Here is a 16877-nt window from a genome sequence, read left to right on the forward strand (position 1 = left end):
CACATCAAAACGTTAGTTACACATTAAGATTTTGGGCAAAGCCTCTATCAGAAAAGAAAAAACTGGTTGCTCAGGCCAGAGTGAAACTGAAACGTCTCGAATGGGAGCAACAATCCATAGTGGAGAGGGGAAGGGGGGATGGATAGCAGGGTATAGGTGGGGGAAGAGGAAACAGAGCTGCTTGGTGAAGCATGACGAGACCAGAGGTGGCAGACAAGGATGCCTGGTACAGCATTGGGAGGGCTGTGGGGAAGGGAGAGAGAGAGAAAAAGGGGAGTGGAAATGAGAGGAGAAGAGAAATGGAAAAGATCGGAGGGTGCATTGGCAGAGAAAAATGCACAGTGATGGTGAGGGGATATGAGTTGAGAGGAGGTTATGGGACAGAAGGGGCAGAATCTATTGGGTGGAGGGTGTGGGGATAAATCATCATACTCTGAAAAGAGAGACGTTCTACCCAAGATTCTTCCCACCCCTCCAAAAGTTGCATTCATTCACTCACCCAACCCCCACATCATCCTAGTCTATCCTTATTCCACTCTCGGTCATTGTCATATGGTCACTCATTTTTCATGGGGGGCCATCTCAAGTAGCGAAAGTTTCATTGTTTCATTGCATATTAGAATACCAGAAAATAAGAAATGGCAAAGAGATAGGAAGCAGGAAGTGGTGATCCTAATATAAAAAAGCTGAACAATGACAGGATTTGAATAGGTGCTGGTAGAAGGGTGTATGCAACAAGTCCTACAAGAAAGTAATCACAGAGATGGGTTGTGTGGTTAGGAAATTGGTTGTGAAGAATAATGTGATCTGACAGAGATAGTCTGAAAGTTGAGAGAGTGAGAAAAATCTTCTGTGACTAGTGTGTGTGGGGGGGGGGGGGGGGGGGGGGGTGTATTGTGAGTATGGTAGGCCTCAGTTTGGTACATAACTTCTAATAATGATAGCTTATTGAAGGACTTAAGTATTTTTCCCCTTAAAAAAAGATCAATGTGTAAACTATTTGCAGCAAATCATACTTGTGGAGCAAGTGAGTTGGTAGGAAATGTGGCAAAGTATTGTTTTTGATGCATAAACCTGAGCCATGAACATCCATTACAGCTTTGAATAAATTTTTGATATAATTAGTAGGTCCTTCATTAAGGGCAAGAACAGGAATATATCTTGTAAAGCACCATATTGTATCTCGTGTCTTTCACAGTTCAGTTTTTCTGCTCTGGTACAGACTGTTAATATGATCCTCTATTTTCTGTAATTAAATTAAAAATCCATCAGTGCAAAAGGTAAACTCATTAATGCCTTGATTTAGCTTCCATCCATAAAGAAATTTTATGATGCTCATAACCAATGGCCTGGGAAGGGCACATAAAGTACTAAATTGAAATGTTTCCTGTGGTGCTCTGTGAGCATGTAATTTGTGCATCATGGATGGCTTTCTTCACAGAGAATCATATTTATATATGCGAAACTGAGACCTTCCCTCAGTTATGATGGATTACAATTATCTATACTTCTGCTGCATTCAGGGAGATGACGCTTGTAGCAAGTTATGGGAAAAGATAAGGTCACAGGTAGTAAACCAAGTAGTGCCATCTTCCATATGTAGTGCTACAGAGAAAATCAGACTTACCTTTAGCTCTTTTTCACAGCATTAAAACGTACTCAAAGAGGCAATCAACTCTAAGACAATCAAACTAAACTTCATTCCAAGTAGGAGTCATCAGTAGTGCCTCATATTAATCAGGAATTGCATCACCTGTTCTGATACAAAATGTAATATGATGAACGATCAACATTTAGTGGAGTCACTGTCACTACTATTACAATTTTTTTGTTCACAGTGATTTGCAAGAGGCATTATTTGTCCAAAGCATTTTGATTTCTGCTAGGTCTAGGGACATATAAGATAAAGAGAAACACAACAGAGAGTATCTGAAAATCACTTCTAGAATTTCTATTCTTCTAGCAAAAAATCTTGTTCAACTCTGCTTTCTCTTCATAGTAAATGCATCAGCACCATGATCACAATTTTCCAGCTCGTATTTCCCAAGTGAGTGTAGCAGTGTACTCCTTTTCAAATATTGCTTTCCCCATTCATGAGATTACTATACCTTTTCCATTCCAGATGTAATGCTTGTTTGAGAGTTGCCTTGGTCCCTGTCATCACAGGGAAGCACAGCAAAGGTACATTAACATATGTATAAATTTTTTGATTATCCATTTAATATAATGAGTATTTTGTTGCCATGATAACTTCAAATGCACTCCACATTTGTCCTTAATAATGTCTTAGTTCTACGTCAGGTATTACTGAGGATACGGAAACCTTCACTTCTACTAGCAGCAGTTTTATGATATTTATAGGCTGATGTTTAAAGAATGGAATGTGGTAAGGACTGGTAATTTAAATGTTTTGTTATGAATATTCGTGTCCAACTCCTGCCAAAAATAACTTTTATTACACATCTTTTCTGTGATCTGTAGCTTTTATGCACAACAGTATCTAGATGTCTGATTACATGAAATCTCATTGTTACAGGTTACTGATTTCCTACTGTTCTTGGGAAAACTGGCAGTAACAGCTGGAATGTTGGCACTATCATTTTACGTGTTCGTTGACCGAAGGCAAGATTCTGATGAATACAATCTCGTACCTGTTTTTCTTGTTGGCGTAGGCACATATTTCATAGCACATGTGTGTTTTGGAGTTTACAGTATGGCTGTTGACACATTATTCCTTTGCTTTCGTAAGTATTCTTATTTGCTTTTATCCATGAAGATGTTTAGTTTAAAATTTATGAATTAAATAGGGTCGTCTACTTACTGTTTTAACTGCATTTGTTACACTATGATATGTGACAGAAAAGTATACTGAATATGAGTATTGTGGTGTTTTCTGTGCTTGAGGTCAATAAAAAATTATATTCTGAGGCCCCATTCAATGGATTTCATTTATAACAAATGATTAATTAAACTACAAGGTGTACAACTTCACTTCTGCCGTTTTTTCCCCAACATTTGAGGCTGTAATGAAACAAATTGGTTACACATGTATCATTCAAACTATTTTCCATTGCTGGCCACTACTTTCTCCCATCTTTCAGGCAGTGTATGAATCCCGCATGAACCGATCCAATTTGTGACTTCTTCATGAGATCGGAAGTGTTGGTCAGCCAGTCCATGCGCCATTGATCTAAACAGGTGATAGTCAGAGGGAGCAATGTCTGGAGAATATGGCGGGTGGGATAGGACTTCCCATTTCAACGTTTCCAAGTATGTTTTGACCTCTTTTGCAACATGGGGTCGAGCGTTGTCGTGCTGCAAAATCAGTTTATCGTGCCTCTGGCTGTATTTTAGCCATTTGTCTTTTAATGCTCTGCTCAAATCCATTAATTGTGTTTGATAACAAGCACCTGTGATTGTTTCACTTCGTTTTAACACCTCATAGTACACAATGTCGAGCTGGTCCCACCAAATGCAGAGCATAATCTTGGAGCTGTGAATATTCGGTTTGGCTGTCGATGTGGAAGCATGGCCGGGATATCCCCATGATTTTTTGCTTTTATGGTTATCATAATGAACCCATTTTTTGTCCCCGGTCATAATGCAATGCAGAAATCCCTTCTGTTTTTGCCTCTCCCACAAACGCCGTTCAACGTCTCTTGGTTTCAGCTCACACGGGTCCCAAGTTCTTTCTTTCTGAATCATGCCCATAGCCTTGAGATGTTTTGAAATGGCTTACTGTGTCACTCCCACTAATCATGCCTATTCTTCTTGAGTTTGACGTGAGTCTTCAACTCAGCAATGTCTCCAATTCTGCATCTTCGAAAACATTCTCTCTTCCACCACTATGCCAGTCTACGACATTAAAATACGTTAAAATCACTGTTCTTGAAGCGTTGAAACCACTCACCACACGTTTTTTCAATAATAGTGTCCTTACCATACACACTTGAGAGCATTCAATGAATCTCAGCCACAGTTTTCTTCATATTGAAACAAAACAGTAACACCTCCTGCAAATGATGAGAATTAGGCTCGTAAACTGACATTTTCGATCAACAACAACGTTATGTTGCAGAGACAAATCGACTAATGTTTGAATGAGGTTATGTTGACCGAGGTCCAAGCTAACTGCCTGACATATGCGATCTGTTTCTTTCGACCGCCACTTACCATTGTCGTCACCTATCGGCAAATGGCAGAAGCGAAGTTGTACACCTTGTAGCTGCAGTCCATTCCACAAATATGTTCCCAAGGCTCAATCTGAGCTATGCACTATGTTTGACACACCAACTAATAAATCAAAATAAGTCATCATATAATTATATTTATTACTAACATAGTGTACAATACAAATCACAGTAACATTAACCACTGGCCAGCCGCTGGCCATGTTTTCTCTTTGTTGTCAACCTGCATTTTGAAGTCATTGACAAAAATAATCTATTGGAGGTCTTGGTGACTGCTTAAAAATAACCTTACTCTGAACCACCTTTTGGTGACTCCAAAAAATCTGTTTAAAAACGTGGCTCTCCCCACCAGTTTAAAGGATGTGAGATGACAAAAATGAAATATAAATATGTATGTTCCTAAATCCTAGAAGTAATCTGCCTGAGAGCTAACATTACTTTAATTTATATTAGTTTTAAATCAGAATAGTTTTTCCCATGTTATTAAATTACTTTTAATTTCTATGAATGTGGTAGCAACCACATTTGAGTTAACTTTTCTTCCCACAACCTGATCTTCCATTTTAGCAAAAATAAATAAGTAAATGTAATTTTTATTGAATTTAAGATGATTGTGAATGGACGTGTAAAATGCTTCAACTTAAAGGAATTTTTCCACCAATTCCAAAACTGCCCTTACATTTTCTACACCTATAATATTTCTGATGTTATGGAGAACTTAATATTGTAATTAATATTTTATGCATTTGGGTTGCAATTGGTCTGGTTGGTGGAGAAAGGAACTAGGTCACCTTTTCTTACTTTTCAGGAGAGACAAGAAACAGTCTTATTGTTAAACTATTTGACAAATTGCATTGAAATTTTTGACATTTGTTGCAGGCTTATCATACATACTGGGTATAAAAATAATTTTCATGTGTTCTAAGAAGTATCTTCTGGAGAAAAAAAAAAATTGAAAATTTAGAACATAGTTTCTTATTCCACTCAACAAGGGAATTTAGCACTCTTCATGAGTATAACACATTCAAAATTACACATTTCTGGTCTAAAACTCAAAGTTATTGATGAACTAATGAAAGATTATCTTAAACTGAACATGAAAACTACTACTTCATAGAATTCAACGTTCTGGATAGTTCATAATTTATCATATCTCCTCATAAAAAATCTCAGGGTCTTCTCCATCCATAAACTTAACCAGTTTCCGAATGTCTTCAATTTTCTTTTTATTGTTCCGAACCTTTTTTTTTCCATCATGTAGCCTCTGCAACCCAATTTGAAAAGAAGCAAGTTTCGTTTTTCCCAAATTAAAGGAGTAACTGGCACAGCTGTGTATGACAGGGTAGGTAGTCATGACTCCCGATTTCATTGCTTCACAACAAAATTCTCTGAAAATTGCCACAGAAAAATTTTGTTTTTGTTGGTTTGTAATGACGAGGCCAACATGTGTCAAAGTCCATTATGTCTTCACTTTCCACCATAATGACTGTAACTTCATAAATACTGTTTGCTATGATTTCCACATACTCTTTAGGGGCGTTCACTCTGACACATTTCCCTATTTGTCTCTTCAGTATTCCAAACACATGGCCACAAGGAAGAAAAGAGTGACCTTTAGGAAATTTGAGCGATTTTTTTTTTAAATTTTTCACTGTTTCATCCTTACTACAGTATTATTTTTATTTTGACCAGGTGCTCTGTCTGAAAACAGGCATACTTCTGTAACATTCTTTGGTACTTAGTTTTCTATGTAGTGGTACAGGAATGAATAGACCTCATTCGCTATCTTTTCCCGCTTCACCTTCACGATACAAGACACCATGGGATGCCAGGACTTTATATCATAAATGCAGAAACAGTTAACCTACAGCTGACGTAAATACAATGTTTCCTGCACTAGGATGTTTGGGAGAGGCAAGTTTTTCATGAAGTTGAAAGCTAGTGCAACAATGTTTTCGCTGCTCATACATTCTTGCTCAGTTATTTCAATGAATTTATAAAATGTCCTGCTCCACCACTTGTGAATGTCCAATTCAAGTTGTACAGCTCTTTTACTTCTGTCAGAGATATGTGGACTTTTTAACTTGGAGTGAAGTTCCTCACATTTGCTACATACATCCATTTGGGGATGACCAAAAGGAAAAGTGTAACTTTCACAAAAATGTTTCCTATAGAAGTTGTATTTCACATTTACTTCTCAAGTCGTATTTCATATTTACTGATGGATAATTCATAAGGAACATTTTGTGCACAGTTTTCAGATCCAAGTGGGCATTTCCCGCAGCCGTTGGTTGCGAAAGCTAGAATTTTGTGCGTATGTTTGTGTTTGTTTGTGTGTCTATCGACGTGCCAGCGCTTTCGTTTGGTAAGTCACATCATCTTTGTTTTTAAAAACAAAGATGATGTGACTTACCAAATGAAAGTGCTGGCAGGTCGACAGACACACAAACGAACACAAACATACACACAAAATTCAAGCTTTCGCAACAAACTGTTGCCTCATCAGGAAAGAGGGAAGGAGAGGGAAAGACGAAAGGTTGTGGGTTTTAAGGGAGAGGGTAAGGAGTCATTCCAGTCCCGGGAGTGGAAAGACTTACCTTAGGGGGAAAAAAGGACGGGTATACACTCGCACACACACACATATCCATCCACACATATACAGACACAAGCAGACATATTTCCTACGTGGAATGTTTCCTTCTATTAGAACCATCTTTGTTTTTAGATATATTACTTTGATATTTGTGAGACAGAGAGTGAAAAGAAACATCACGTTGAAAATTTTGGACTTTGAGCTATTGTAATTTTTACATTTTGCATTAAATTCTCAACAATTTGAAAATAAATAAACAAATAGATTTCTATCTCCAAATGTCAGTGAGTTACGACCAGTTGAATATTGGTAATGGAAAATAGTTGTTTTGAGATAATATGTTTCAAGGTTTATCATTGTTTAATTTGATATATAGGAAAAACTGTAGCTGAATATGGACTGGGGAAAAGGAATGAAAGAGGAAGCCACCTGTAGAATTTTGCACAGAGCATAATTTAATCATGGCTAACACTTGGTTTAAGAATCACGAAAGAAGGTTGTGTGCATGGAAGAGATGCCAGAAGGGAGGATTGGGTTAAACCTCATGTTGACATCGAGCTCACTAGAGATGGAGCACAAGCTCAGACTGTGTCAGTGGTGGGGAAGGAAATTGGCAGTGCCCTTTCAAAGGAACCATTCTGGCATTTGCCTGGAACGATTTAGGGGATTCATGGAAAACTTAAATCTGGGTAGCTGGATGCGGTTTGGAACTGTCATCCTCCCGAATGCCAGTCCAGTGTGCTAACCACTGTGTCACCTTGCTCAGTGACACCAGAAGGCTCCAGATTGACTATATAATGGTAAGACAGAGAGTTTGGAACCAGATTTTAAATTGTAAGACATTTCCAGGGCCAGAGGTGGATTCTAACCATAATCTATTGGTTATGAACTGTAGATTAAAACTAAAGAAATTGCAAAAAGATAGAAAATCAAAGTGATGAGACCTATATAAGTTGAAAGAACGAGAGGTTTTTGAGAGTTTCAGAGGGATTAATAGGCAACAATTGACTAGAAGAGGAAGGAGGACTACAGTAGAATATGAATGGGTAGCTTTGAAAGATTAAATAGTGAATCCAGCAGAGGATGAAACAGGGAAAAAGACAGTGACTAATAGATATCCATAGATAACGCAGAAGGTGAACTTAATTCATGAAAGGAGGAAACATAAAAATGAAGCAAGCAAAAGGGAATACAAACATCTAAAAAGTGAAACTAACAGGAAGTGCAAAATGGCTGAGCAGGACTAGCTAGAGAAGAACTGTAAGGATTTAAAAGCATATTTCACTAGGAGAATGATAGATACTGCCTCACAAGGGAGATGACCTTGACGGCAGTTTTATAGAAATGAAAGAGGACATAGATGAAGATGAGATGGGAGATATGATATGCAAGAAACTTTACAGAACAGTAAGAGACCTAAGTTGAAACAAGGCTCTGGGAGTAAGGTGACATTCTGCCAGAACTACTGGCAGCCTTGGGAGAGCGAGCCATGACAAAACTCTTCCATCTGGTGTGCAAGATGAATGAAATAAGTGAAATACCCTGAGGTTCAAGAAGAATCTAATAATTTCAATTCCAAAGAAAACAGGTGATGACATGTGTGAATATTACAGACTCATCAGTTCAGAAAGTCATGGTTGCAAAATACCAACACAAATTCTTTACAGGAGAGTGAGAGAACTGGTAGAAGCCTAGGGGAAGATCAGTTCAGATTCTGGAAAAATGTAGCAACACGCAACGCAATACTGACCGTACAACTTCTCTTAGAAGATAGGTCAAGGAAAGGCAAACGTATGTTTATAGCATTTATAGACTTAGAGAAAGCTTTTGACAGTGTTGTCTGGAATACTCTCTTTCAAATTCTGAAGGTAGTAGGGATAAAATACAGGGAGCAAATGGCTGTTCACAATCCTGATAGCAGGAAGAGCCTAGGGGTGTGAAAGAGAAGCAGTGGTTGAGAAGGGAGTGAGACAGGGTTGTAGCCTATCACCAATGTTGTTCAATCTGTACATTGAGCAAGCAGCAAAAGAAACAAAAGAAAAATTTGAAGTAGGAATTAAGTTCAGGGAGAATAAATAATAACTTCGAGGTTTGCTGATGACATTGTAATTCTGTCAGAGATAGCAAAGGACCTGGAAGAGCATTTGAACAGAATGGACAGTGTCTTGAAATCAGAATTAAAATGAACATAAACAAAACCATCAAAGTTTTTTTTCACACATCAGTAAACTTTCACATGAGCACCCTTGGTAGCACGTAGCACATCTAGGTGATATTCAATTTCCGTCCACACATTAGCCAGCATCACTGGAGGGATCGATTCAACGACTGTGGTTATACATTGCCGCAGGGTTTCGAGATCTGGTACATGTGTTCGGTTGACCTCGTCTTTGACATAACCCCATAAAAAGAAGTCTAATGGGGTTATGTCAGCAGAGCATAGAGGCCAAACCATTGGCCCATCATGACCAATCCATCGTCCACGAAAGGTCATATCGAGATAGGCACGGATGTCCACACCCCAATGATGCGGTGCACTGTCTTGCTGAAACAAGACATCGGGGAGATACTGAAGCAGCTGATGAACAGCATACAGTTACAACATGTCCAGATACACTGCAGATGTGATGGTAGCCTCTGCGAAGAAGAATGGCCCGATAATTAGATTGTGCAATAGCGCGCACCAAACATTCACCTTTGGACTGCCTCTGGTGCACTCCATGACCTCACCAAGGGGGTTGTGAACCAACCCCAAATGCGCACATTATGGCGATTCACTACTCCACTGACAAAAAAGGTCGCTTCGTCGGAAAAGGCAATTCGTCTGAGATAACCATCATCATCCTCAATACGTGATAGCATTTCGACGGCAAAGTCATATCGACGTGTACTGTCATTGGGCAACAAGGCCTGAACGATTTGCACTTTGTATGCGTGAAACAATAAACGTTTGTGTAAAATGTCATGGAGAGAGCTTTTTGGCATCTGTAATTCACTTGAGGCCTTGCGCACCGATTTCTTCAGACTTCACAGAAAAGACTGCCTTACAAGTTTCCACCCTGTCTTCTGAGCTTCTTGGTCGACCAGATCTCGGAAGATCAGCAACTGATCCTGTGTTCTTGAACTTTTCATACCAGCCTTTAATGCTCTTGACATCAGGTGGATTCCTTCCAAATGTTGTCTGGAAGTGTCTCTGCACTGTGGTTGGTGATCGTGTCTCATGGTACCACAGGACGTGCTGTGCCTTCTCCTGATTGGTTAACATGGCTTCTTGGGTACTGCACCTCATCCACTACTTACTTACTGCAAACCTAAAACAGAAAAAAAAAATTGATAGTTGTAAACACAAGTTTCATATTTGTATCTTACTTCTAGCCTGAGTTATCAATTTATGTAATCAGGGAAAGTCTTTTCGGACACCCTGTATTACAAAATAAGACACTTAAAGTAGTAAGTGGATTTTGTTATTTGGGCAACAGCATAACTGATGATGGCCAAAGTAGAGAGGATATAAAATGTAGACTTCATTAACATCAGATATAGAAGTAAGTGCTAGGAAACTTCTTCTGAAGGTATTCGTCTGGAAGGGAAACATGGATGTTAAAACAGTTTAGACAAGAAGAGAACAGAAGTTTTTGAAATGTGATGCCATAAAAGATTGCTGATGATTAGGTGGGTAGATCATATAACTAATTAGGAGGTACTGGATATAATTATGGAGAAAAGAAATTTGAGGCACAACCTAACGAGAAGAAGAGATAGGTTGATAGGACATTTTCTGAAATGTGAAGGGATCGCCAATTGAGAATTGGAGGGAAGAGTGTGTTTGCATAGGGAGGGTAAAAATTGTAGTGGGAGCCCATGAGATGAATACAGTAAGCCAATTCAGAAGGGTGTGAGTTGCAGTAGTTATTTGGAGATGAAGATGCTTGCACAAGATAGAGTAGCATGTAGAGTTGCATCAAACAAATCTTTGGATTGACAACCACAACAACAAGAATAAAATTCTGCTTATCTATGGCCCTTAAAATGTCATTTGTTAAATGGTACAGACTTTTTAAAGTTAACATTACACATTAAGTGTTTAACACTTTCAGACTGAAAGCACAATATAGTGTAAAAAATTCAAAACCAAATAAATTGGTCCTAAATTGATAAAAGTTAGCATACCCTGCACAGATGTTTTTTGGTAAACTATTGGTATTTTTATGAAACTTACCAGAAGAATAAAACTGTGTGCCAGACTGGGATTCAAACTCAGCACCTGTGGTTTTGCACAGGCAAGTGCTCTATCGACTAAGCTACTCAAGCGTGACTCACAACCTGTTCTCACAGTTTTACATCTGCCAGTGCCTCACCTCCTACCTTCCAGACTCCACAGAAGCACACTTTGAACCTTGCAAGACTAGCACTCCTCGAAGAAAGGATATTGCAGAGACATGGCTTGGCCACGGCCTGGAGGATGTTTCCAGAATGAAATTTTTACTCTGCAGTGGAGTGTCCACTGATATAAAACTTTCTCCCAGGAGTGCCAGTCTTGTAAGTTTTGCAGGAGAGCTTTTGTGAAATTAGGAAGGTAGCAGATGAGGTACTGGCTGAAGTAAGGCTGTGAGGATGAATCATGAGTCATGCTTGGATGGTGCAGTTGGTAAAGCACTTTCCTGCAATAAGCAAAGATCCTGAGTTCAAGTCTCAGCCTGGCACATAGTTTTTAATCTGCCAGAAAGTTTCATATCAGCACACACTCTGCAGCAGAGTGAAAATTTCACAATGGTATTTTTATTCCCTGTTATGGTATCTCTTGGACTGTATTTTGATTTTGAAGCCATTAATGGGCCCAAAACCACATTACAGGGATCCCATACTTTATTGTGGCCAAAGATTTGACTTTTTATTTCTAAAATACTTGTGTTTTAAGGGGCTCAAGATCTTTTAAAACACAGTGTTTTTGCCTCTTCTTTTTTGCTTCTAAAATATCTGGCTAGTCACATTTTTCCCGGGATATTCATGCTCACTGACTTAGGATCTGATTCAGGTTATAGGTCTACTTCAGGACACAGAATGTCTTTGTAATATGTCCTGATCTTTTTAAAAACATAATCTTTCGTTGTCTTGTCATCCCTGCTAAAATGACTGCATCAGGAAACACAACAGGTCCAATTTTATTGGGAAATATGTGGTGCACAAATTCATTTTGACTAATGTCCTTTTTGTAACATACACTACCTTTGTAGTTAATGATGAATTCAAAGTGAACATATTTAGTTATGTGAGGTAATTTGTTAGCATTACTGTTCTTTGAGATATTTAACCAATCATACATATTCATAGCAACTTCACCTTTTCATTTATAGCAGCAAGAGCGTAGTTAACATGTTGTACGTGTAGGTTTTCCTTGCTACAGTAACATAACTGTCAGCTGGCATTTTATGCCTGCCAACTGCAAACTGGTAACATCTGTACATATTTATATCTCATGTAGAAAAGTATCACTTGTCTTGTTTGGCGTCATTGTATTCAAAAATGTTCTTCTTTTATAAAAACCACTCTGAGCTCCTTAAAATGACACGAGGTCCATTTTCAGATGACGTACATCAGTCGCTTTTAATGATATTATTGATTCCTGTTGGATCCAAATAACTTTCAAATCAGTATGAGTGTGTATAGAATGGAGTAAATTAGTACACCACACAAAAAAATGAAAACAGATATTTTATATATTATCAGACATTTTTGCTTGTACTGACAAGTTTACCTCCTCAACATGAGATCCTTTTTCACTTTCTGTCTTACAATTGATAATTGACTATGAAATTATATCACAGTGTGCAGTGTAGTGTAACTAGTAAAATTATAAAGATTTGTTTTATGTATTTCTTTTATCAGAACATGTAAGAAAACTGAAACAGTGTTTTTTGTACTGTTCCATCATTATTGTCTTTCATGTTTCCACTACCAAGTGCTACACAAATCGTATTGTATTAAAGAAGTTAAAACATACAAAGAATGATTTCACACATACAGTGATAAGTTTTCATCTTTATAGAAGAAAGAAGTTCTATCTTAGCTTGAGTTTTTTCAAAATGACAGTAAAACCAACTTAAGCATATTTAAATATTCATTTTCTAACTGCTTCTGCAAGTCACACTATGAAACACAGTTTCCCCTGCTCATCTATCAAGTTGCATAGCATACAGGAAACAGTTATCAAAGATAATCATGAAGATCAGCACAAGTTCCTAGCCAAACATTAAAAATAGTATGTTATCGAACAATATACACCATTATTCATGCTGGTACTGAACTAGGGGTGTGCCACTGATGTACTTTCAAAAGAATATTGGTGCTGCTGGACAGGACAGTAAGTCTTATACATGGGATGGATCATAGAGAATCATGTTGTGAAGAGTTTGTGTGGCACAGATACTTAACTATATATGCTACGGACATTTTTAAATTAGTTACATTCTTTATTAATTAACCAGTGGAAGTTATCGACAGCAGTGATGTAAATCACAACACCAGGAGAAAATATTGCAGTTCTGCAGGACAACAAAATTAAAAATGACAGTTTGAAATTTGTGTATCAACAGATCACTCATGTGATTTGGTTTAACAAACTTCCAGATTGCTCTAAGTACTTGTAAGGGGAATGATTTTAACAACAACAAAAATAATAATAAAATCAAATAAAATTATTGGTGAAGACTCCATTACAGAACAGTTACCGAAAAAATTATCTATACTTGCTTTCTGAGAACGTTTGGAAAAGAAGAAAGGATCACAGAAGAGTGGAAAATAGGATTAACCCATCTGCTACATAAAAATGTCAGTAACTGCAGAAGAGTGTCACTTTTGCCAGTAAAATACAAAATATTACTAAAAATTCTCCTTAATAGAGTTGAAGAAACTTTAAACAAAAGGGAAGATCTTGCACAGAACAGATTTTCAATTTAAAATCAATAATTTGCTACAGAATGTTAACATACAGTAGTATCATTTATTGATTTCAAGAAATCATTTGACTCCAAAGACAAAGGAACGGCAGATAAAATCGTTAGAGATTTGGTGTTAAAGCAAAACTAACAAACATAATCCATTAAGCTTCAACAAAAATGATATGGGAGAAGTATCACAATCATTTAAAACAAAAGCTTGTGTTAGACAAGGGGATGACTTGTCACCTTCACAGTTCAACTGTATTTTAGAAAAAACTGTAAGGATCTGTGATTTGGAGATTTAAAAAAATACCAAATTTATGCAATAATTGTGGGAAGAAAATCAAACACAATTAAGGTAAACTGCAGCTTTTGAAGATGATTATACTGGCAGTAAATCTGAAAGAAGCAGTTACTCCAATAAATCTGTAAAAAACAGCTGGTCTCAATCTTTAAACTAGAAAAAAAAACAACCATGACAAATATAAAAACCACCAAAATACATAGAATAACAAATAGAGAACATAGAGTGAGTTAGTAAATTTAAATATTTTGCAAGACCATACAACAAAATGGACTAAAAAAATTATGCAACAAACACAGGAGTTAATAAAATGGAAAAAGCATATGATTTGAGCGAAAGTATCTACAGCAAGAAATGTATATGTGGAAAAACAAAACTCAGATCACTACACTACAGTGGTGCGACCAAAGTGTTCATATGCTTGACAATGAACTATAAGCTGAACAGAACAGGGGTATTTGAACGATGGATTATTACAAAAATAATTAGTGTAATAAAAACTACAGATAGTTGGAAAATGAGAATTAATGAGGAGGAGATCTATGAATGTATAGAGAAAATGTCAAAAGTAATGGCAAAGTGAGGATTAATTTTCTTTGGACATCTTTACTGAATGAATAAGAACAGGCTGACAGGACAAATATTCCTGTATTTCTGGAAAAAGTAGTAGCACGGATTACAGAACTGAGAAAATATCTAGAAAGAAACATCAAAGAATTGGAAATAACAATACAAAATGTTTTTAAGATTAAAATACTAATTTTAGAAGGCTTTCAAATAGGAAGAAATGAGAAATTGAATACAATGTGGACAGAAAAAAGGAAAAGATAATGTTACTGCCATGCCTCGTACTCTCCCATAACTCTGCTTTCTATTCCCTCCATCACTATAGTACTCCAGTTTCTCCTGGAAACTAGATTTAGATCGCCTTTCATGTACCAAGTTACCCATTCCCTGCTCTTATACACTCTGTCTCTCTTCATCTTCTGCTCGTGACATTGGCATGTATACCTTACCTGTTGTTGGTATTGGTTTGCTCTTGATGTTGAAGACAATAGCACTATCAGTGAATTGTTTATAGAAACTCACTATTTGCCCTGCCACTCTGTTCATAAGGAATCCTGCTCCTGTTTTACCAATTTCTGTTGCTGTTGATATTACCCTTGTTTCTCTGACCAGAAATTCTTATCTTCTTTTCATTTTTTTACTTAACTGACCTTACTGCATTTGTTAGACACTTAGCCTTGAATTATGATTTAGCTATCAGCTCATTTAATATTTCCATTTATTGCTTTCAGTGGAAGACCTTGAACGCAATGATGGCTCTCCTCAGAAACCGTATTTCATGTCTAAGAAATTACTGTCTATTTTGGGGAAGAAAAATAAAAAGAATAAATAGAGTTAAGATGCACAAAATATTCTATAAAGTGAAAAGTTAGTGTTTTGTAAATATGGATTTTAACTGAATCAGTAATTATTAGTTTCATAAACTAATTTTTTACTGGTTAAAAGTGATGTATCTACCTGAAAATTCTGTAGACTAAAAAAATATATCTGTATTGACAAACAAATAAAGACTGCAAGATTTTTATGTAACATTTTTCCTATTGTAACAGCCTAGTATTTAAATAAATAACACTTAAGTTCATACTCATTGTTTTGTATACAATCAAAATCAATCCAATAAAATTATGACTAGAAGCTTTGAAGAATTACAACCAACCATAAGCTAAATTCCATTGTGCTACTATGATGTAGGTTGCTCACCTCTCAACAACCTTAACTGCATCCTGAATGGGAAATGTATTCAGCAGAACATTCTCACAGGTTTCAATGTGGTCTTTTGAAATTTGAGCCTCTACTTCAGCTGAAATCACCGCTCGTTAGCTGTGACTAGGCTGAATTGCCCCTGTTCCAGTCCTTCTACTGAAGACAATACCTTGGTGATGTTAGAGGTTAAAGCAAAATTACAGTCTATCACTGGAATCCCCTTCCACATGGTGAAAGAAAATTGACCTTAGAGCCAGTCAAGCTAGGACACAAGGTCCCTAAGTTGAGATGGCAGGGTGTTTTGACAAAATCTTTTTTATTTGTAAAACATGCAACTACATCAGCACTTGGCCACAATGATTAAGGAAAATACCATCCACCAACACACAGCTTACAATACTCTTAATGTTCAGTTAATCCTTTAAATTAAAAATTAAAATTTATGTTCAAAATTTAAAATGAAAAACAATTAAAATAGGCAATATAAAAAAATTGAGCATCTTGCAGAATTACATTACTGCTTGATCTACGTTTTCAAGAACAACTTCAGAAAATTTAAAAATGATTTCTGAAAATTTAAAATTAAGTGTGAACAGAGCAAGCACACAAAAAGCTAAATGTCAAAGCTTAATTTTCAACCTTGGCAACTATGGCTGAGCTTACACAGTATTCTTGACAAACAGTAACAGCGTAACTACTGGATTTACATTTGAAAGTAGCAGGGCAGTAGCAGAAGACAATGATTTAAGTTACAAGTTAATATAACAAAATTTTCAACATGCACTACTTATTAATGACCTAGCCACATTAAATATTTGTTATTTGCTGAGCAGTTAAGTGGTCACCTTAGGCAAACAGCTATTGAAATAATGGGGTTACAAGAACACTGGCCCCACTACTTAATAACAAGCTACAATGGTGTGCGAGATCAGCAACACTCAACATTAAGTAGAATGCTAAATCACATTAAACCATTAAACACAATACAGTTACCGAATGCTGTCATTCTTACAGTGATAGCAGACAACTGTTTGCCTGCCTAGTTAATGGATATGAACAGCACTGGTTCCACTCACACCACT

At 36.9% G+C, this 16877-nt stretch overlaps 1 protein-coding gene across 4 annotated transcripts in view; it reads left to right on the forward strand.

Moving 5' to 3' along the window:
- LOC126184683 (choline transporter-like protein 4) overlaps positions 1-15726 on the forward strand; it is a 264367-nt gene extending 248641 nt beyond the window's left edge. For all 4 annotated transcript variants that reach the window (XM_049927179.1, XM_049927187.1, XM_049927206.1 and 1 more), the window contains 2 exons: positions 2537-2744; positions 15324-15726. In XM_049927179.1, coding sequence (XP_049783136.1) covers positions 2537-2744; positions 15324-15424 — 309 coding nt within the window. In that variant the 3' untranslated portion in view covers positions 15425-15726. The remainder of the gene's footprint in view (positions 1-2536; positions 2745-15323) is intronic.
- Positions 15727-16877: the final 1151 nt, after the last annotated feature.

The sequence above is a fragment of the Schistocerca cancellata genome, chromosome 1 (genome assembly GCF_023864275.1).
Source record: "Schistocerca cancellata isolate TAMUIC-IGC-003103 chromosome 1, iqSchCanc2.1, whole genome shotgun sequence".
Taxonomy (NCBI): Eukaryota; Metazoa; Arthropoda; class Insecta; order Orthoptera; family Acrididae; genus Schistocerca; species Schistocerca cancellata.